General features: G+C 38.7%; 2 protein-coding genes, 1 non-coding gene and 1 pseudogene across 3 annotated transcripts; 3 read left to right on the top strand and 1 right to left on the bottom strand.

The window, feature by feature from the left end:
* Positions 1–4323: 4323 nt before the first annotated feature.
* LOC107614066 (transcription termination factor MTERF8, chloroplastic-like) lies at positions 4324–5651 on the top strand. The gene has a single exon (XM_016316295.2). The coding sequence runs from the start codon at positions 4424–4426 to the stop codon at positions 5594–5596; it is 1173 nt and encodes a 390-aa protein (XP_016171781.1). The 5' UTR covers positions 4324–4423; the 3' UTR covers positions 5597–5651.
* Positions 5652–5952: 301 nt separating this feature from the next.
* On the bottom strand, positions 5953–6952 carry LOC148578737 (uncharacterized). Its single transcript, XM_088503172.1, has 4 exons — positions 6681–6952; positions 6272–6290; positions 6120–6179; positions 5953–6036 (listed from the first exon to the last, which is right to left on the bottom strand). Exons 1-4 carry the CDS (start codon positions 6950–6952, stop codon positions 5953–5955), a joined length of 435 nt encoding a protein of 144 aa, XP_088359298.1.
* A 342-nt stretch (positions 6953–7294) lies between these two features.
* On the top strand, positions 7295–11427 carry LOC148578736 (uncharacterized; annotated as a pseudogene).
* A 7527-nt stretch (positions 11428–18954) lies between these two features.
* On the top strand, positions 18955–19062 carry LOC148578735 (small nucleolar RNA R71). Its single transcript, XR_015903960.1, has one exon. It is a non-coding gene; the product is annotated as a small nucleolar RNA R71 (small nucleolar RNA).
* Positions 19063–22995: the final 3933 nt, after the last annotated feature.

Raw genomic sequence — 22995 nt, 5'->3', positions numbered from 1 at the left:
TAAATGCTAATTGCAATATAATTGTAATATTGTAATATAATATAATAAATATATTTTTCTAAAATAAATTTAGAAGAAAGAATAGTGCTTTCATTTTGGAGGAAAAATGAATTTATGAGGAATTGACACTTCACTTTTATTAGTTGATAATGCATTCAATATTGATTTTATATAATTAGTATATGTTTCCGTACCCTGTACGGATAATACATAAAATTATATAAAAAATTTTATTAAAAAATTAAATAAAATATATATAATAATTATTATTATATATATTTTACAAGTTATAATTAAAATCAAATTCTTAAGATTTTTAATATTAAAATATTAAAAATAATTAGTATTTGTCTTAATCAATTTAAGTTTGTTGAGTGATCATCTCACTCGTCCACTTAAACAACTATTAGGAGTTAGAATCTCGCTTTGTGTGTGTAGCAATCCATTAGATAGCGGTAAATCCTTAATAAATAGAGCATCAATACGTGGTTAGACTTGGCACGAGTACTCGAAATGCGAGTACCCGACCCGTCTATACTCGGTTGGGAAGGGTAATAACTTGACCCGAGTCGGAACAGATTTTGCATAGGACAGGTCATGGTTGGGTTTAGGGTGTACTCGCCCCGCATATATATATATATATATATATCAACACTTTTTAGGAATTAGGATTTGCCACATATCACAGATTCAGTGATTCACAGTTTCAATCCATACTCTATAGCCATGCAAGAGAAACACAGTCATCCTCACCTAGAGTCTTCTTCTTCTCGCCTTCTTCACAAACAACCTCATAACTCCCATTATCGTTGTTGCTGAGTCCATCGCCGCCTACTCCTTCACGGCTCCCATCTTCCTTCACAACTCATGTCGCCATCGTTGCTTATCCCGTTACTGTCGTTATTGAGGCCATCGCCACCTTTCTCCTGTCGAGTCCCTTTTCTCTAGGTAAATTCTCCCCCTCCCTCTCTCTCTCTATAAATTTTTTATTCAAGTTGGACAGTTAAAAATAGACATGCATGAGATCATTTTTGTATGTAAATTATTATTTTTTTCCTCCAAATTTGATCTATATGATTGATTATTTTAGGTTTAATTACTCTGTTGGTCCCTATAGTTTCGTAAAATTTTTAATTAGGTCTCTATACTTTTTTTCTTTTTAATTAGGTCCCTGTACTAATTTTTTTTTCAATTAAGTCCTCTTAGTAGTAATTGGCTTAATTTTATAGGGACCTAACTAAAAAAAAAAAGAATTGGTATAGGGACCTAAATAAAAGAAAAAAAAATGTAAGGACCCAATTAAAAAAAAATTTGGTGCAAGGACTCAATTAAAAGGAAAAAAAGTATAGAGACCTAATTGAAAATTTCATGAAACTATAAGGACCAACAGAATAATTAAACTATTATTTTAGTATGGCAATCATCGTGGTTTCGTTACGACACTAATGTGATCACAGTTGCGGTAATTTCATAACTAATATATGAGACAGACTAGATTATTAAAGTAGTTAGAAAAATAACATTCAGATGTGTGCATAAAAATTATAAGATGTATAGCTCAAGTGGAAGATTGTTAGAAAATTATTATTTCTTAATATATTTATGGGCAATACATGTATTAATTATAATCGCAAATTAAGTAATTTCACATTAAATGACTTATATAACAATGATCTCATTTATTGTCATAAATATTGAATTAAATAAGTCATTATTACTTTTGATTTGGATAAATGAGATTAAAACCATATATACTATTTTATTTGAGTTTTAGAGTTTAATGAGTGACACACTCAAATATAAATAATGATTTCAGGATTTTGGTCTCCAACACATCAAACTCGTCTCCGTAGCTCCTTTTCCACAGTGGAGTTGTGATTCAACCCTATCAGAGATATAGAAGGTTTTGGTTGATGAAGATCAAAGAACCACAAGAGTCAAGCTCTCTGATCTCAATTATACTCTTGAGTGAAGGGACGCTTCCGCACTTTCAGTTATATTTTTTAAGAGGTAATGACCAAATCAGTACCCGAAAGATTCAAACACTGACATTTTGGTACCTCACTATTGTTATTGACAAAATGGTCCTTAAAAGATTTTAAAATTTGACAAGCGTATCCACAAGTTCACCGGAGCATATTTCCGGCAAGCACATTGCTGACATGGCCACTGCGTTTTGATGACATGGCAAATACCCCCCAACCCTAATTCTTCTCCTTCTCCTTCCCCCTCCCCAACGCACTCCCCCCTTCCCCTTCCTAAATACATTCTCCCCCCTCCCCAACCCTAATCCTTTCCTCCCCCTCTCTAACCCTAATTCTTCTCCTTCTCCTTTCCTCTCCCCAACGCACTCCCCCTTCCCCTTCCTGAATGCATTCTCCCCCCTCCCCAACCCTAATTCTTCCCTCTCCCTCTCTAACCCTAATTTTCCATCTCCAACGCACTCCTTCCCCCCTCCTCAGTCCAAAATCCCCCTTTCTAAACCCTAATCACATTCCCTTGCCTCTTTGAATTCTAATCCCCTTCCCAACACAGTGTCTCACACTCTCAACTCACTCTCCCCCAAAACAACAGTAGAGCTCAACCTTCTCAGTCTTACAGAGCCAGTATCATCGACACCGCACTGTCGCCATCTCGTCGTCGGGTCTTCTGCGTCTGCCAGTGTCTCTTTCGTAGCATTGCGTTGTCTACACGCCTTCACCGCTGTCGCCTTCACTGCTTGTATCTGCTTGCTGCTAGCCCCCAGTCGTTGCCATGCCTCCTCTGTCTGGGTTCCATCTTGGCTCTATCGTGTCCTGCCCCTCTGTGTCTGGTGTTCTTCTTCTATTCTTGCTTTGGTGGTGTCTGTATTAAGTTTTATTTTATTTTATTTTATTTTATTTTATTTTATTTTATTTTATTTTGATTATTGTATATGAATTTGTTTCTGGATTTTATTGTGATTAATCTTTTTGAATGATAATTTAACCTAAAAATTTGGGACAATTCATGATTTGGGACAACTCTGTTGATGTTGAGGTTGTTGTTGCTGTGAATGGTGGTGTTGAGGGAGGGAGAGGGAAGTGTGCGTTGGGGAAGGGGGAGTGGTGGAGAGAGAGAGAGAGTGGTGGAGGTTGTTGTTGCTGTTGATGTTAAAGTTGTTGTTGCTGTGAATGGTGGTGTTGAGGGAGGAAGGGAAGTGTACGTTGGGGAGGGGCTTGTGATGCGGCGGGGACTGCGATTAGGGAGAAGTATGCGTTGGGGATGGGGGCTGTGACAGGGAGGGAGAGGAAAGGGGAAGGGGAGGGAGTGTGCGTTGGGGAGGAAACTTTGGGGGGTGGTTTGCCAAGTTACCAAAACACGGTGGCCACATCAGCACTGTGCTTGCCGGAAATGTGCTCCGGTGAACTCGTGGGTACGCTTGTCAAATTTTAAAACATTTTAAGGACCATTTTGTCAATAACAATAGTGAGGTACCAAAATGTCAGCGTTTGAATCTTTCGAATACTGATTTGGTCATTACTTCTATTTTTTAATGATTTAACAGGGATGATCTTGAGGTTGAGAAATTCTAAAATTTTCAGATAAAATAGAATTTTTATTCAATCAAATGATGATAAATAATTTTATTGAATTAAATTATATTAATATGATCATTGGATGATAAAGAATACTAGAAAAATAAATAAATAATATTTTAAGAGTATTAAAATATTAAATTATCATTTCAATTTATTTTTTTAATTAATGACAATAAATATCTTGAATTAATTAAATTTTTATAAAAAATTATATACTTAAAATTATTTTATTTCTTAAAAAAAGTTTAAACATACAATGGTTCAATAAGAAGTTGACTATTGAGAATTAAATATAATAATTTTAAAATTATTTCATTTCTTAAAAAATAGTTTAAACATACAATGGTTCAATAAGAGGTTGACTATTGAGAATTAAATATAATAATTTTAAATTCATATTTCAATAAAAAAGATGTAGTTAGTTCTATCCTAAATAATTCTATATTCACTATTACTTATCTATCTAAATAATTCTAATATTGATAGAATATTATTTTTAAATACAAAAAATTTAAAATATATTTATTCTATTTCAAAAATTAATATTCATATTTAAGATATTTTCTTAAATTAATATAATCATGCATTATTCATTAAATATTAATTATAATATAATTATAATATAATTATAATAAAAATAATTTTTTAAATAAATTTTTAAAAAAAATAATACTTTCATTTAAAAAAAAATTCACAAAAAATTAACACCTCATTTTTTTTTAGTATATTAAATAGATTTTACTATTAGGTCGAGCCCGTCTTAATAATTCGTTTTTCTTCTCCTCCTGAATCCCCCCAATATAGGGTTTATCTCTTCTCCCATCTTACTCACCCATCGATCTGTCAAAAAAAAATTAGAACTCATGCGGGGATCTTGTCTCAAAAACCTGTTCTTGTACCACCTTACTGTCATAACAAGAACCCCATCAACCTCATTTCTGATTCCTTCACCATCTTCCCCATTCCCTGCTCCCAATTACGCCACAGCCACAAAAACCCTGGAAAAACAATCCTTTACGGTGAATTACCTCGTGGAAAATTGTGGGTTCCTCCCAGATTCCGCTCTTCATACTTCGAAATACGTCCTTTTAAAGAGTCCCGAGAAACCCGACTCAGTCATCGCACTCTTCAGGAGCTTCGGTTTCTCAGATTTGCAGATTCACAATGTCATTCGGAGATCGCCCCAGCTTCTCGTCAGCAAACCCAAAGAGACCATCTTGCCCAAGCTCCAGTTCCTCATCTCCAAAGGTGCTTCAAAATCCCAACTTGCCCGCCTCATCGAGCTCAACCCTCTAATCTTGAAAAGAAGCTTAGAGAAACACCTGATCCCCACTTTCGATTTGTTGAACAATTTCATTCGTTCTGAAGAAAGGACCGTTGCTTCTATCTTACGCGCTGGCCAAATTTTAACTTGTTCTAGGACGCTTCGAAATATTAACATGTTGGTTGATTTAGGAGCCCGTGAGATAAGCATGTCATGGCTAATTCGCCAGTGGCCTTGGTTGATTCTATACACTTCTGAAGTTCGCCTTAAGAGTATAATAGATGAAGTCATTAAAATGGGGGTTGATCCCAACAAGTCTAATTTTGTTCCTGCATTATATGCTAAGTTTCTTCCAAAGTCCATGTGGGATAAGAAAGTTGAGTTGTACAAGAGTTTTGGATTAACTGATGACAACATTCGTGAGGCTTTTGTGAAGCACCCTTTCTGTATGCTGAAATCTGTGCAGAAAATTGAGGACTGCATTGGATTGTTTGTCAAAGAACTCGGTTGGGAGCCTGCTGAAGTAACCAATAATCCGGTTCTTCTCTCGCTGGATTTGGACAAAAGGGTATTTCCGAGGGCTGCTGTCATGAAGATTCTTATCTCCAATGGTGTCATTAAGAGTGGCAGGCATGTTTCTGCATATTATGTTTCTGAAGGGGATTTCTTTAAGAAGTATGTTAATCGTGCTAAGGATCATGCTCCCGACTTATTGAAGCTGTATCATGAGAAAATGAATCTTGCAGTAATGGATAGTAAATTGATGTCTTGAGTTTTGTGGATTCCTTTTTGAATTTCAGTCTAGTTGCCTATGAGTTCTCTTTTGATATTTGCATTCATTTTGCTGGTTTAGTTCATTAATTTTTCAATGTTCAGGAGCAATAAACAATATCAGAACTTTTAAGGTGGCAACTGGAATTAGATTTAGTTAAATAAAATAAGAGAAAAAGACAAATACCATTTTTACGTTCCTCTGCCTGTTAGTTTATTCACATTAACATAATGGCAGTTACCATTACCCACTATATCACTGGATCACAAATTGTTAAAAAATAAATAAATAAATAAAGATCACATTAACTGATTTAAATGGTTATTAGTAACTACTCTTCAACTACCCACTTCACTTCACTGCAGATCAAAAGGTTTCCTTGGAGTAGGTTCTCGATTCTCCACTGATTGCAATCTCTGTTTGAGATGAAATACTTCATACTGTGTACAACAAGAAAGTGATGTTATGAATGATACAGCTAAGGCTAGTAATCAATACAAATAGTTATATTTATTATTTATACCTGTAGTTGGAATGCCCTGGCTCTCTCTCCAGCAATCACACCTCTGGTTGAGTGCAGCTCCTACAACAAAAACTCAATCAGCCGATTACATTATTGTATAAAATGATTGATCCAAGTGCTTTTTTCCATCAAAGTGTGTTAATGTTATGTACCTTTTGTGTATCATCTAAACGTTTGGTGGAGAGACAGAGACGGAAAGACTGAGACTGAGAGATAGAAACTAAGAGACAGAGATTGAAATAAATCTCAGTATTCTGTTTGGTGCAAAGTGGGAGATAGAAATTAAAATAAGAATAAAACTCTAATTTAATTTGTACAAAAGGTAAAATTGGAATTAATTAATTGAAATGAGGATATTTTAGGTATAAAATGTTATTAAAGTTTCAGTCTCCATCTCTAAAAATTTTAGTCTCCTGTGTTCCTACATTCTGGAGGTACTGAAATACTGAAATTTTAGGGACAGAGACAGAAAATTTAATACCAGTCTTTGAACCAACAAACATGATACTGAGTTTCAGTCTCCCAGTCTCTATCTTAGTACCTCAAAACAAACGCTACCAAACAGCCTTGAAGAAGGCCACATCGTGTTCGAGCCGTACATTATCCGAATGGACCATGCTTGATAGGTTGTTAGCCTCCTCTTGTGCTAACTCTAAACCCCCCAGCTTTTCTCTCAGTGATTCCATCTCCTTCAGTGCCTCGCCTAGTTTTGTCTCCATTTCGTTCCGGCTTTTAATAGCAGATGCTAAGCTTTTCTCTGCGGCTTCTTTGTTTGCGAGGGAAGCCGCCAGTTGTCCCTCTAGAATTCCATTTTTCCTTATCAGAGCCGCCATTTTACTTTCATATTAATGGTACAAACTTGAAGTAGACACAGATCCGAATTTATTGCTTTCAAGAAATGAAGCATCATGGCTTTCTAGTCTGATGTTTTCAAATCCTTGGTTTTGCTGATTTAAAATTTCAGATAGCAATAACTGTTTTTCCTCCACATTCATCTTTAATGATGAATTAGTCTTTAATGATGAATTTCTTTGTTTTGCTGATTTAAAATTTCAAATCCTTGGTTTTGCTGATTTAAAATTTCAAATCCTTACTTTAATGATGAATTAGTCTCCAACAATGAGGAGCAGCTGGCACTCAATGAAGAAAAGGAGTTAGTTATGCAGAGTGGACAGATGGCGCAAAATCCACCAATTCAGGAAGTGAGAAAAGGCAAGAGAGAAAGAACTTTTAATAGGAGGCTGGAGGAGTTTGTTGGGTAAGGAACTTGTGGTAATTGGTCATCTCTCTCTTACTTTCTCTGACTCTCTCTGAACCTCTCTCTGTGTACCTTCTCTGAAATCATTCTGAATTTTCTTTCTCCCTTTCCCAGGACATTGCTGAATCTTGGAAGCTATCCTGCGATTCTCCTCGATTATTATACCGCTTTATTATCTTTTGCTTACTTTTACAATGACTACCTTTTAATAGTTCCTTTCTGTACTATTTCATTGAAGAGCTGCAGAACCCTTTTCCATTACTGTACTTTCATTTCTTTTTTTTAAGTCATCATAAAAGTCAGTTGCATCATACCCTACCATTTGGTGCTTTCATTGACCATGGCAGTCGCGGATAACACACGTATGAAGGGCATGGAGGCTGACATAAAAAAAATTATTTCAGATGTTAGAGGATGTGATAGACGAAACCCGTGCGGAGCGAGCCCGCGCTACTGAGTTGTCTAACTCCAAGTTCGATGCTATCCAGGCCTCCATCGCACAACTCATTAACCAGGAATCCTCTACGCATTAGCATCCGCCTCATGGGTCGAGCTCGAGTTATGAACATACTCGGAATGCGCAACCGCATCGTAGGATGAACTTTGATCTTCCCAAGTTCGATGGCACAGACGCATTGGGATGGATATTCTCTGTTGATTAGTACTTTGAATTTTACCGTGTGCCAGAGGAGGAACAAATCGGGATTGCCGCGATTCACATGTCAGGGATGGCGATACCTTGGTTTCAAATGTCGCAATGTACCGCACCATTTCGCTCTTGGAATCAGCTGAAACGAGCGATTGAAATTGAGTTTGGGCCTTCTATGTTCGAATCTCCTCGCGAGATTTTGTTTAAGCTGCAGCAGAGTGGCTCGGTTACTGAATACTGTTCTGAATTTGTGGCTCTGGAAAATCACACCAACGTCGAGCCCCCGGATGCCCTACGGGACTGCTTCATCAGTGGGTTGAAACCTGATGTGCGACGAGAAGTTAAAGCACAGTGCCCTCCTTCATTAATGAGAGCTATCAGTTTAGCTCGCCTCTACGAGGATAAATTTGCCACCAACACTAAACCATCACATGGTCCATCAATCTCTCGTCCGCCACTCCAACCACAAACCTCAAACACTTCCAACAGAACCCCACCCAGACAACCTTTACCACCTCTATTACCTACACCGCCTCTGAGAACTCTACCAAACCCCAATCGTAACCAAGTCAAGCGACTCACTTCAGCTGAGATTCAAAATAGACGCGATAAAGGTCTGTGCTATTGGTGTGATGAAAATTTTTTTCCTGGCCACAAATGCCCACATAAGCATTTGATGTTGCTTCAGCTGGAGGAGGATGAGGAACAGGCTATAGAGGAACCTATGACTGCTATTGCTACAGTTCCAGAGTTGTTGCCACAATTGGATCAGCAGGTGGTTGATCACCATCTGTCTTACAATGCAATGAATGGCAATTCTGGCCCCGCTACTATTCGCATCAAAGCATTCATTAATGGGGTGGAAATCCAAGCTTTGATTGATGGTGGGAGTTCCCACAGTTTCATACAACCCAGAATCGCCCAATTTTTGAACTTACCAGTGCAGCCAGCACCTGGGTTTAGAGTTATGGTGGGTAATTTTGATATGATGACAGTGGAGGGGTGTATTCCTACTTTGGAGGTAACAATGCAATGTATTAAGGTGGATATTCCTAAAGTTTATGTACTACATGTTGCCGGCGGTGATTTGGTTATTGGCACGACTTGGTTAAAAACATTAAAGGCCCATATCGTCGACTATGATTCTTCATTTATCAGGTTTCTTCATGATGGAAAGTTTGTGACAGTTTTTGGGGACAAATCTCACATGCCAGCTCCGGCTCAATTCCATCATATTAAGCGAATGGTCCACACCAATGCAATTGCTGAAGCATTTACCATTCAAGTTCATAAGACAACAGCTACAGGTGGTGATTCTGTGCAACTACCCCAGGTAGGGGTGTCCATGGATCGGATCGTATCCGCAGATCCGCGGTAAATATCCGCATCCGATCCGAAAATTGCGGATACGATCCGATCTGCACCCTTTGTGGATCGGATCGCGGATATCTACTCTACATCCGCGTATCCGATCCGCGGATCCGCAGATCCGCACTATAATAATTAAAAAATAAATAAATATATATGTTTGGTATTATATTTACTTGTTTGTATGTTTTAGTTAGTAATTATTATTCATATATTGTATTATTTTATTTTTGTTATTTAGAGATAGTTTGATTAAAAATATTTTAGGAATAAATAAGTTTAAAAGTATGAAAGAAATATTTTTATTGAATTCTTTTACATAGAAATATGATTAAAAAGAGAAGGTTTAATTATGCGGATATATCCGATCCGATCCGATCCGCAAATGTGCGGATCGGATCGGATCGGATCCGGCACTAAAAAGTGCGGATATCATATCCGATCCGATCCGATGAAAATTGTGCGGATCGGATCAATTTTCGGCCATATCCGATCCGATCCGATCCGCGGACACCCCTAACCCCAGGATATCAGGCCAGATTTGGCTGCATTACTGCAGTCTTATTCGAAGGTGTTTGCTCAACCTACTGGCCTACCACCGTAGAGGGACCACGATCATTGCATTCCTCTAGTTGCAGAAGCCACTCCAGTTAAAGTTTATCTATATCGCTACCCACACAGTCAAAAGGCCCAAATTGAAGAGATGGTGCAGCAAATGTTGGATGACGGCATCATTCGACCTAGTAAGAGTCCTTTTTCTTCTCCGATATTATTAGTTAAAAAGAAAGATAGAACTTGGCGATTTTGTACGGATTTAGGGCTTTGAATAACATCACTACTAAGGACTGCTTTCCGATACCAACTGTTGATGAACTCTTGGATAAACTGTTTGGTGCTACTGTGTTTTCTAAATTGGACTTAAAGTCTGGTTATCATCAAATCTTGGTGCATCTTGCGGATAGATACAAGACGGCATTTAGGACCCACCAAGGGCACTATGAATGGCTAGTAATGCCATTTGGATTGACGAATGCGCCAGCTACATTTCAAGGCCTAATGAATGACGTTTTCCGCCCTTACTTGCGAAAGTTTGTTTTAGTGTTTTTCGATGATATTCTTGTTTATAGTCCTTCCTGGAATTCTCATCTCCAGCACCTTGAGACAGTATTGCAAGTGCTGCAAAGGGAAACTTTATTTGCCAAGTTGTCAAAATGTTTATTTGGTGTGACAGAGATTGATTACTTAGGCCACACGATCTTGGGTAATGGTGTCCATATGGAGAAGGACAAGGTGCAGGCGATCTTGGATTGGCAGCAGCCACAGAATCTGAAGCAGTTACGCGGATTCTTGGGCCTTACGGGGTATTATCGACGATTCATCAAAGGTTACGCTTCTATGGCAGCCCCCCTCACTGATTTATTAAAAAAGGACAGTTTTCAGTGGAGTGATAAGGCTGAAAGAGCATTGCAGGAACTCAAAGCTGCTGTTACTTCTAAACCTGTCCTGGCACTACCGAATTTTTTGTTACCATTTGTAATTGAATGTGATGCTTCAGGCGTGGGGATTGGAGCAGTTCTGTCCCAAGGGAAGTATCCAATTGCTTATTTCTCTAAGAAATTGGTTCCTACGATGCAGCGTCAGTCAACGTATACTAGAGAATTTATGCGATCACAGAGGCCGTAGCCAAGTTCCAGCACTACCTGTTGGGTAAGCGATTCATTATCAAAACAGATCAGCAAAGCCTTAAGGCATTATTGACCCAGAATTTACACACACCTGAACAGCAGAAATGGTTGCACAAATTACTTGGTTATGATTTTGAAATTCAGTACACATCGGGCAAAGAGAATGTTGTTACGGATGCGCTTTCTCGAAGTTTCTTTGCTGCTTGGTCGTCACTGAAATTAGAGTGGCTGCAACTCTTACAAAATGATATTGAGCAGGATGAACATTGGAATTCCATTAAGCAAAGGTGCCTTAATAACAACATGCAGGACAGCAACTACATTTGTCGAAATGGGATTCTTTTATGATGAAATAGAGTGGTTGTACCCTCTACGAGTAACCTAAAAAACATTATTTTAAAGGAGTACTATGATAGCTCCATTGGTGGTCATTCGGGCATTGCAAAGACAGTGGAGTGTATTTGCTCTAATTTTTATTGGCCCAATATGCAGAAGGATATCAAGAACTATGTTATGTGCTGTTCCATTTGTCAGCAAGCAAAAAATGAAACTAAATTGCCGGCAGGGTTGCTGAAGCCCTTACCAGTCCCTGCTCAAGTGTGGGATGATATTTGTATGGATTTTATTACTGCCTTGCCTCCATCACATGGATTCTTTGTTATCATGGTAGTCATAGATAGACTCACCAAGTTTGCCCACTTCCTACCTTTGAAATATGACTTTAACAGTCGTATTGTAGCAGAGGTTTTCGTCACTAATGTGGTTAAGTTGCATGGGTTCCCTAAATCCATCGTCTCCGATCGGGATAAGGTCTTTATTAGCAAGTTTTGGCAACAATTGTTCAAGCTGCAAGGCACAACCTTAGCGATGAGTTCTGCATATCATCCTGAGACCGATGGTCAAAGTGAGGTGCTTAACAAGACTCTAGAGATGTACTTGAGGTGCTATTGTTTTGACAATCCATGGAAATGGTTTGAGATGCTTCTGTGGGCACAGTATTGGTACAATACTTCTTTTCACAGCAGCATAAATATGTCTCCTTATAAAGCTCTATTTGGTAGGGACCCCCCCTCTCTTATTCGCTACGAGCTTTCCCCGCTGGATGAACCTTCATTACAAGAGTTGCTGATAGTGCGCGACAAACTGTTGGAACAACTAAAGACTAATATGACTAGATCACAGCAATTTATGAAGACATATGCAGATAGAAATCGAAGGGATTCAGAGTTGGCAGAAGGTGAATTGGTGTTAGTTAAGTTGCAACCGTATCGCCAGCATTCCGCAGCTTTGAGAAAACACCAGAAGCTGGGTATGAAATATTTTGGGCCATTTAAAATCTGTCAGAAGTTGAGTTCAGTAGCTTATAAGCTTGAGTTGCCTGCTGGTGCACGAAATTGTGATCATCAACAATGGTGCCAAAGACTTGGAGCTCTCAAACATGAATCACACTTTGTCACAATTCCGCACAACTAACCAGCAAGTGCACTGGGTCGTCCAAGTAATACCTTACGTGAGTAAGGGTCGATCCCACGAAGACTGTCGGCTTGAAGCAAGCTATGGTCATCTTGTAAATCTCAGTCAGGCGGATTCAAATGGTTATGGAGAATTGATAATTAAAGATAAATAAAACATAAAATAAAGATAGAGATAGAGATACTTATGTAATTCATTGGTAGGAATTTCAGATAAGCGTATAAAGATGCTTTGTTCCTTCTGAACCTCTGTTTTCCTATTGCCTTCTTCCAATCATTCATACTCCTTTCCATGGCAAGCTTTATGTTGGGCATCACCGTTCTCAATGGTTACTTCCCCTCCTCTCAGTGAAAATGTTCTACGCACGCTGTCACCGCACGGCTAATCATCTGTCGGTTCTCGATCATGTTGGAATAGGATCCATTGATCCTTTTGCGTCTGTCACACGCCCAACACTCGCGAGTTTGAAGTTCGTCACAGTCATCCCTTCCCAGATCCTACTCGGAATACCACAGACAAGGTTTAGACTTTCCGGATCTCAAGAATGACCGCCAATAATTCTAGCCTATACCACGAAGGTTCTAATCTTAGATTAGAAATCCAAGAGATACACATTCAAGCTTGTTTGCATGTAGAACGGAAGTGGTTGTCAGACACGCGTTCATAGGTGAGAATGGTGATAAGTGTCACATAATCATCACATTCATCATGTTCTTGTGTGCGAATGAATATCTTAGAGAAGAAGTAGGCGTGAATTGAATAGAAAAACAGTAGTACTTTGCATTAATTCAGGAAGAAAAACAGAGCTCCACACCTTAATCTATGGTGTGTAGAAACTCCACCATTGAAAATACAAAAGTGATAATGGTGGTCATTGGCTTTGGCCCCAGAGAGGGAACCTGAAGAACCAAGATGAAAATACAATAGTAAAAGGTCCTATTTATAGAGAACTAGTAGCCTAGGGTTTACAGAAATAAGTAATTAATGCAGAAATCTTCTTTCGGGCCCACTTGGTGTGTGCTTGGGCTGAGCATTGAAGCTTTCACATGTAGAGACTTTTCTTGGAGTTAAACGCCAGCTTTTGTGCCAGTTTGGGCGTTTAACTCCAGCTTTTGTGCCAGTTCTGGCGTTTTGATGCCAGAATTCTTAAGCTGACTTGGAACGCCGGTTTGGGCCATCAAATCTTGAAAAAAGTATGAACTATTATATATTGCTGGAAAGCCCAGGATGTCTACTTTCCAACGCAATTGAGAGCGTGCCAATTGGGTTTCTGTAGCTCCAGAAAATCATCTTCGAGTGCAGGGAGGTCAGAATCCAACAGCATCTGCAGTCCTTTTTTAGCCTCTGAATCAAATTTTTGCTCAGGTCCCTCAATTTCAGCCAGAAAATACCTGAAATCACAGAAAAACACACAAACTCATAGTAAATTCAAGAAATGTAATTTTTAAATAAAAACTAATAAAAGCATAATAAAAACTGACTAAAATATACTAAAAACATACTAAAAACAATGCCAAAAGCGTATAAATTATCCGCTCATCACAATACCAAACTTAAATTGTTGCTTGTCCCCAGGCAACTGAAAATCAAATAGGATAAAAAGAAGAGAATATACAATGAATTCCAAAAATATCTATGAAGATTAGTATTAATTAGATGAGCGGGGCTTTTAGCTTTTTGCTTCTGAACAGTTTTGCCATCCCACTTTATCCTTTGAAGTTCAAAATGATTGGCTTCTATAGGAACTCAGAATCCAGATAGTGTTATTGATTCTCCTAGTTAAGTATGTTGATTCTTGAACACAGCTACTTTATGAGTCTTGGCCGTGACCTAAAGCATTTTGTCTTCCAGTATTACCACCCGATACATAAATACCACAGACACATAACTGGGTGAACCTTTTCAGATTGTGACTCAGCTTTGCTAGAGTCCCCAATTAGAGGTGTCCAGAGCTCTTAAGCACACTCTTTTTGCTTTTGGACCACGACTTTAACCGCTCAGTCTCATGTTTTCACTTGACACCTTCACGCCACAAGCACATGGTTAGGGACAGCTTGGTTTAGCCGCTTAGGCCAGGAATTTATTCCTGTGGGCCCTCCTATCCACTGATGCTCAAAGCCTTGGATCCTTTTTATTTTACCTTGCCTTTTAGTTTAAAGGGCTATTGGTTTTTTCTGCTTGCTTTTTCTTTTTCTTTCTTTCTCTTTTTTTTTTCTTTTTTCGCATTTTTTTCGCATATATTTATTTTTTTCTGCAAGCTTTTCACTGCTTTTTCTTGCTTCAAGAATCAATTTTATGTTTTTTCAGATTATCAAATAACATTTCTCCTTTTCCATCATTCTTTCAAGAGCCAACAATTTTAACATTCATGAATCAACAAATTCAAAAAATATGCACTGTTCAAGCATTCATTCAGAAAAACAATAGCATTGCCACCACATCAAAATAACTAAACTGTTTTAAAATTTGAAATTCATGCACTTCTTTTTCTTTTTCAATTAAAAATATTTTTCATTTAAGAAATGTGATGGATTCATTTTCATAGCTTCAAGGCATAGACACTAAGACACTAATGATCATGTAATAAAGACACAAACATAGATAAACATAAAGCATAATTTTCGAAAAATAGAAAATAAAGAACAAGGAATTTAAAGAACGGGTCCACCTTAGTGATGGCGGCTTGTTCTTCCTCCTGAAGATCTAATGGAGTGCTTAAGCTCCTCAATGTCTCTTCCTTGCCTTTGTTGCTCCTCTCTCATGACTCTTTGGTCTTCTCTAATTTCATGGAGGAGGATGGAATGCTCTTGGTGCTCCACCCTTAGTTGTCCCATGTTAGAACTTAGTTCTCCTAGGGAGGTGTTGATTTGCTCCCAATAGTTTTGTGGAGGAAAATGCATCCCTTAAGGCATCTCAGGGATTTCATGATGAGGAATTTCCTCATGTCCATGAGTGGGATCTTTTGTTTGCTCCATCCTTTTCTTAGTGATGGGCTTATCCTCATCAATGAGGATGTCTTCCTCTATGTCAATTCCAGCTGAATTGCAGAGGTGACAAATGAGATGAGGGAAGGCTAACCTTGCCAAAGTAGAGGACTTGTCCGCCACCTTGTAGAGTTCTTGGGATATAACTTCATGAACTTCTACTTCCTCCTTAATCATGATGCTATGGATCATGATAGCCCGGTCTATAGTAACTTCAGACCGGTTACTAGTGGGAATAATTGAGTGTTGAATGAACTCCAACCATTCCCTAGCCACGGGCTTGAGGTCATGCCTTCATTGTTGAACCGGCTTCCCTCTTGAATCTCTCTTCCATTGAGCGCCCTCTTCACAGATGTCTATGAGGACTTGGTCCAACCTTTGATAAAAGTTGACCCTTCTAGTGTAGGGTGTGCATCTCCTTGCATCATGGGCAAGTTGAATGCCAACCTTACATTCTCCGGACTAAAATCTAAGCATTTCCCCCGAACTATTGTAAGCTAATTCTTTGGGTCCGGGTTCACACTTTGATCATGGTTCTTGGTGATCCATGCATTGGCATAGAACTCTTGAACCATTAAGATTCCGACTTGTTGAATGGGGTTGGTGAGAACTTCCCAACCTCTTCTTCGAATCTCATGTCGGATCTCCGGATATTCACCCTTTGTGAGTTTGAAAGAGACCTCGGGGATCACCTTCTTCTTGGCCACAACTTCATAGAAGTGGTCTTGGTGCACCCTTGAGATGAATCACTCCATCTCCCATGACTCGGAGGTGGAAGCTTTTGCCTTCCCTTTCCTCTTTCTAGAGGTTTCTCCGGCCTTAGGTGCCATAAATAGTTATGGAAAAACAAAAAGCAACACTTTTACCACACCAAACTTAGAAGGTTTGTTCGTCCTCGAGCAAAAGAAGAAAGAAGAGAGTAGAAGAAGAAGAAATAGAGGAGATGGAAGGGGCTTAGTGTTTCGACCAAGGGGGAGAAGTAGTGTGTATGTTGTGTGAAAATGAAGGAGTGAAGATGGGTTTATATAGGAGTGGAGAGGGGGGTATGGTTCGGCCATTATGGGTGGGTTTGGGTGGGAAAGTGGTTTGAATTTGAATGGTGAGGTAGGTGGGGTTTTATGAAGGATGGATGTGAGTGGTGAAGAGAATTGTGGGATTTGATAGGTGAGAGGTTTTTGGGGAAGAGGTATTGAGGTGATTGGTGAATGGGTAAAGAAGAGAGAGAGAGGTGGGGTAGGTGGGGATCCTGTGGGGTCCACAGATCCTGAGGTGTCAGGGATATCTCATCTCTGCACCAAGTGGCGTGCGAAAATGCCCCTTTCTGCCAGTCCTGGCGTTAAACGCCAGGCTGCTGCCCATTTCTGGCGCTTAACGCCAGCTTCTTGCCCATTTCTGGCGTTAAACGCCAGTCTGGTGCCCATTTCTGGCGTTAAACACCCAAAATGGTGCCAGACTGGGCGTTTAACGCCCATTCTGCTACCTTTACTGGCGTTTAAACGCCAATAAGTTTCTCCTCCAGGGTGTTCTATTTTTCATTCTGTTTTTCAGTCTGTTTTTTCTTTTTCAATTATTTTTGTGATTTCACACGATCATCAACCTACAAAAAACATAAAATAACAAAAGAAAATAGAAATTTAACATAGATAATTAAAGATTGGGTTGCCTCCCAACAAGCACTTCTTTAATGTCAATAGCTTGACAGTGGGCTCTCATGGAGCCTCACAGATGTTTAGAGCAATGTTGGAACCTCCCAACACCAAACTTTAGAGTTTGAATGTGGGGGTTCAACACCAAACTTAAAGTTTGGTTGTGGCCTCCCAACACCAAACTTAGAGTTTGACTGTGGAGGCTCTGTTTGTCTCTGTATTGAGAGAAGCTCTTCATGCTTCCTCTCCATGGTTACAGAGGGATATCCTTGAGCTTTAAACACAAGGGAGTCTTCATTCACTTGAATGATCAATTCTCCTCTGTTAACATCAATTATAGCTTTTGCTGTGGCTAGGAAGGGTCTACCAAGGATGATGGATTCATCCATACACTTCCCAGTCTCTAGGATTATGAAATCAGCAGGGATGTAGTGGTCTTCAACCTTTACCAAGACATCCTCTACAAGTCCATAAGCCTATTTCCTTGAATTGTCTGTCATCTCTAGTGAGATTCTTGCAGCTTGTACCTCAATGATCCCTAGCTTCTCCATTATAGAGAGAGGCATGAGGTTTATACTTGACCCTAGGTCACACAGAGCCTTCTCAAAGGTCATGGTGCCTATGGTACAAGGTATTGAGAACTTTCCAGGATCATGTCTCTTTTGAGGTAATCTCAGCCTAGTCAAGTCATTCAGTTCTTTGGTGAGCAAGGGAGGTTCATCCTCCCAAGTCTCATTACCAAATAACTTGGCATTTAGCTTCATGATTGCTCCAAGGTACTTAGCAACTTGCTCTTCAGTAACATCTTCATCCTCTTCAGAGGAAGAATACTCATCAGAGCTCATGAATGGCAGGAGTAAATTCAATGGAATCTCTATGGTCTCTATGTGAGCCTCAGATTCCCATGGTTTCTCATCAGGGAATTCCATGGAGGCCAGTGGACGTCCATTGAGGTCTTCCTCAGTGGAGATCATTGCCTCTTCCTCTTCTCCAGGTTCGGCCATGTGAGACGTGTTTAAGGCCTTGCACTCTCTCTTTGGATTTTCTTCTGTATTACTTGGAAGAGCACTAGGAGGGAGTTCAGTAATTTTCTTACTCAGCTGACCCACTTGTGCCTCCAAATTTCTAATGGAGGACCTTGTTTCAGTCATGAAACTTTGAGTGATTTTAATTAGATCAGAGACTATAGTTGCTAAGTCAGAGTGGCTCTGCTTAGAATCCTCTGTCTGTTGCTGAGAAGATGATGGAAAAGGCTTGCTATTGCTAAACCTGTTTCTTCCACCATTACTGTTGTTGAAACCTTGTTGAGGTCTCTGTTGATCCTTCCATGAGAGATTTGGATGATTTCTCCATGAAGGATTATAGGTGTTTCTATAGGGTTCTCCCATGTAATTCACCTCTTCCATTGCTGGGTTCTCAAGATCATAAGCTTCTTCTTCAGGGGAAGCTTCCTTAGTACTGCCTGGTGCCGCTTGCATTCCAGACAGACTTTGAGAAATCATATTGACTTGCTGAGTCAATATTTTATTCTGAGCCAGTATGGCATTCAGAGTATCAATCTCAAGAACTTCTTTCTTCTGATTTATCCCATTATTCACAGGGTTCCTTTCAGAAGTGTACATGAATTGGTTATTTGCAACCATTTCAATGAGTTCCTGAGCTTCTGCAGGCGTCTTCTTCAGATGAAGAGATCCTCCAGCAGAGCTGTCTAATGACATCTTGGACAGTTCAGATAGACCATCATATAAGATACCTATGATGCTCCATTCAGAAAGCATGTCAGAAGGACACCTTCTGATCAATTGCTTGTATCCTTCCCAAGCTTCATAGAGGGATTCTCCTTCCTTCTGTCTGAAGGTTTGGACTTCCATTCTAAGCTTGCTCAATTTTTGAGGTGGAAAGAACTTTGCCAAGAAGGCATTGACTAGCTTTTCCCAAGAGTTCAGGCTTTCTTTGGGTTGTGAGTCCAACCATGTCCTAGCTCTGTCTCTTACAGCAAAAGGGAAGAGCATAAGTCTGTAGACCTCAGGATCAACCCCATTGGTCTTGACAGTGTCACAAATTTGCAAGAATTCAGCTAAGAACTGATGAGGATCTTCCAATGAAAGTCCATGAAACTTGCAATTCTGTTGCATTAGAGAAACTAATTGAGGCTTAAGCTCAAAGTTGTTTGCTCCAATGGCAGGGATTGAGATACTTCTCCCATAGAAGTCGGGAGTAGGTGCAGTAAAGTCACCAAGCACCTTCCTTGCATTATTGGCATTGTTGTTTTCGGCTGCCATGGCTTCTTCCTCCTTGAAGAGCTCTGTTAGGCCCTCTAGAGAGATTTGTACTTTAGCTTCTCTTAGCTTTCTCTTCAAGGTCCTTTCAGATTCAGGATCAGCTTTAACAAGGATGCCTTTGTCTTTGCTCTTGCTCATATGAAAGAGAAGAGAATAAGAAAGTATGAATCCTCTATGTTACAGTATAGAGATTCCTTGAGGTGTCAGAGGAAAAGAAGAATAGAAGGAGAAGGTAGATAGAAGAGAATTCGAACTTATCAAGAAGGGTAGGGTTCGAATTGCACCTTGAGGAGGAGTGTTAGTCCCTTAAATAGAAGGATGTGAGAAGAGGGGAAGAATTTTCGAAATTAAAGTAAAAGATTTTTAAAATAATAAAAAAAATTTGAAAATTTGATTGAGATTTTCGAAAATTAAGATTGGGAAAGAAATTAAGTGATTTTGAAAAAGATTTTGAAATTAGAAATTAAAAAGATATGACTGAAAATTAATTTTGAAAAAGATGTGATTGAAAAGATATGATTGAGAAGATATGATTGAAAATCAAATTAAAAAAGAAAGTTTTAAAATTAAAGTTGATTACTTGACTAACAAGAAATTAAAAGATATGATTCTAAAATTTAAAATTTGATCCTTTCTTAATAGGCAAGTAACAACTTGAAAATTTTGAAGTAAATCATTAATTGTAGCAAGGATTTTCGAAAATAATAATAAATAAAAAATGGAAAGAAATTGATTTTGAAGAGATATGATTGAAAAGATATGATTTGAAAAAGATTTGATTTTGAAAAATTATGAAGATTTGAAAAAAATTTGAATTAAAAACAAAATCTTCTCTCTAGTGTCCTCCTGGCGTTAAACGCCCAGAATGGCATCCATTCTGGCGTTTAACGCCCAAAATGCTACCTTTTTAGGCGTTAAACGCCCAGCCAGGTACCCTGGCTGGCGTTTAAACGCCAGTTTTCCTTCTTCACTAGGCGTTTTGAATGCCCAGCTTTTTCTGTTTAATTCCTCTGCTGAATGTTCTGAATCTTCAATTCTCTGTATTATTGACTTGAAAAGACACAATTTTGAAAATATTTTTGAATTTTTAATGATGAGAAACAATAAAAAATGCAACTAAGATCAAATAAACAATGCATGCAAGACACCAAACTTAGAGGTTTGTATACTAAGGACTATAACAATTTGAAAATGCATGTAAGAAACAACAAAACACACAAAACAAGAGAATTTAAAGATCAGAGCTAGGAAATCATCAAGAGCAACTTGAAGATCAATGAAGAACATAATGCATATATTTGAAAAATGCAAGAAGAATAGAAACATGCAATTGACACCAAACTTAAAAATTAGACACTAGACTCAAACAAGAGACATAAAAATATTTTTGATTTTATGATTTTATAAAAAAAATTTTGTGATTTTTCGAAAATTATATGGAAAAGAGAATAAAGAGATTCAAAACTTTTAATAAGAATTCCAGGAATCATGCAATGTTAGTCTAAAGCTTCAGTCTAAAAAGATTAGACATGGTTAGCCAAGCTTCAGCAGGACATTACATTCAGCAGCTAAATTGATGAGAATCAATCAGCTTTTGTGATGATAAGAACATCACCTTGAAACTCTAGAATTCATTCTTAAAAATTCTTAAAAATAAAAAGTACCTAATCTAAGCAACAAGATGAACCGTCAGTTGTCCAAACTCGAACAATCCCCGACAACGGCGCCAAAAACTTGGTGCACGAAATTGTGATCATCAACAATGGCGCCAAAGACTTGGAGCTCTCAAACGTGAATTACACTTTGTCACAATTCCGCACAACTAACCAGCAAGTGCACTGGGTCGTCCAAGTAATACCTTACGTGAGTAAGGGTCGATCCCACGGAGACTGTCGGCTTGAAGCAAGCTATGGTCATCTTGTAAATCTCAGTCAGGCGGATTCAAATGGTTATGGAGAATTGATAATTAAAGATAAATAAAACATAAAATAAAGATATAGATAGAGATACTTATGTAATTCATTGGTAGGAATTTCAGATAAGCGTATGAAGATGCTTTGTTCCTCCTGAACCTCTGCTTTCCTATTGCCTTCTTCCAATCATTCATACTCCTTTCCATGGCAAGCTTTATGTTGGGCATCACCGTTGTCAATGGCTACTTCCCGTCCTCTCAGTAAAAATGTTCTACGCACGCTGTCACCGCACGGCTAATCATCTGTCGGTTCTCGATCATGTTGGAATAGGATCCATTGATCCTTTTGCGTCTGTCACACGCCCAACACTCGCGAGTTTGAAGGTCGTCACAGTCATCCCTTCCCAGATCCTACTCGGAATACCACAGACAAGGTTTAGACTTTCCGGATCTCAAGAATGACCACCAATAATTCTAGCCTATACCACGAAGGTTCTAATCTTAGATTAGAAACCCAAGAGATACACATTCAAGCTTGTTTGCATGTAGAATGGAAGTGGTTGTCAGACACGCGTTCATAGGTGAGAATTGTGATAAGTGTCACATAATCATCACATTCATCATGTTCTTGTGTGCGAATGAATATCTTAGAGAAGAAGTAGGCGTGAATTGAATAGAAAAACAGTAGTACTTTGCATTAATTCATGAAGAACAGCAGAGCTCCACACCTTAATCTATGGTGTGTAGAAACTCCACCGTTGAAAATACAAAAGTGATAATGGTGGTCATTGGCTTCGGCCCCAAAGAGGGAACCTGAAGAACCAAGATGAAAATACAATAGTAAAAGGTCTTATTTATAGAGAACTAGTAGCCTAGGGTTTACAAAAATAAGTAATTAATGCAGAAATCTTCTTCCGGGCCCACTTGGTGTGTACTTGGGCTGAGCATTGAAGCTTTCACATGTAGAGACTTTTCTTGGAGTTAAACGCCAGCTTTTGTGCCAATTTGGGCGTTTAACTCCAACTTTTGTGCCAGTTCTGGCGTTTTGACGCCAGAATTCTTAAGCTGACATGGAACGCCGGTTTGGGCCATCAAATCTTGAAAAAAGTATGGACTATTATATATTTCTGGAAATCCCAGAATGTCTACTTTCCAACGCAATTGAGAGCGCATCAATTGGGCTTTTGTAGCTCTAGAAAATCCACTTCGAGTGCAGGGAGGTCAGAATCCAACAGCATTTGCAGTCCTTTTTCAGCCTCTAAATCATATTTTTGCTCAGGTCCCTCAATTTCAGCCAGAAAATACCTGAAATCACAAAAAAACACACAAACTCATAGTAAAGTCCAGAAATGTGATTTTTAAATAAAAACTAATAAAAGCATAATAAAAACTTACTAAAATATACTAAAAACATACTAAAAACAATGCCAAAAAGCGTATAAATTATTCGCTCATCACCTGCCCACGCTAGAATTCACAACACCTCACAACACCTTTCACAACTCTGTGTTAAAAAAGTTTCGCGGTGACCAACAACAACAATATTTGCCACTTCCCCTGAGAAACAGCAGTTGAAAGTGCAATGGGGACAAGGTACAGCGGCTGAATTTACTTGGGAA

This window comes from Arachis ipaensis, chromosome B1 (genome assembly GCF_059453495.1).
Source record: "Arachis ipaensis isolate K30076 ecotype BB chromosome B1, ASM5945349v1, whole genome shotgun sequence".
NCBI classification, from domain to species: domain Eukaryota; kingdom Viridiplantae; phylum Streptophyta; class Magnoliopsida; order Fabales; family Fabaceae; genus Arachis; species Arachis ipaensis.
Note: the sequence above shows the minus strand (reverse complement) of the source record. Positions and strands in the feature narration are given on the sequence as shown.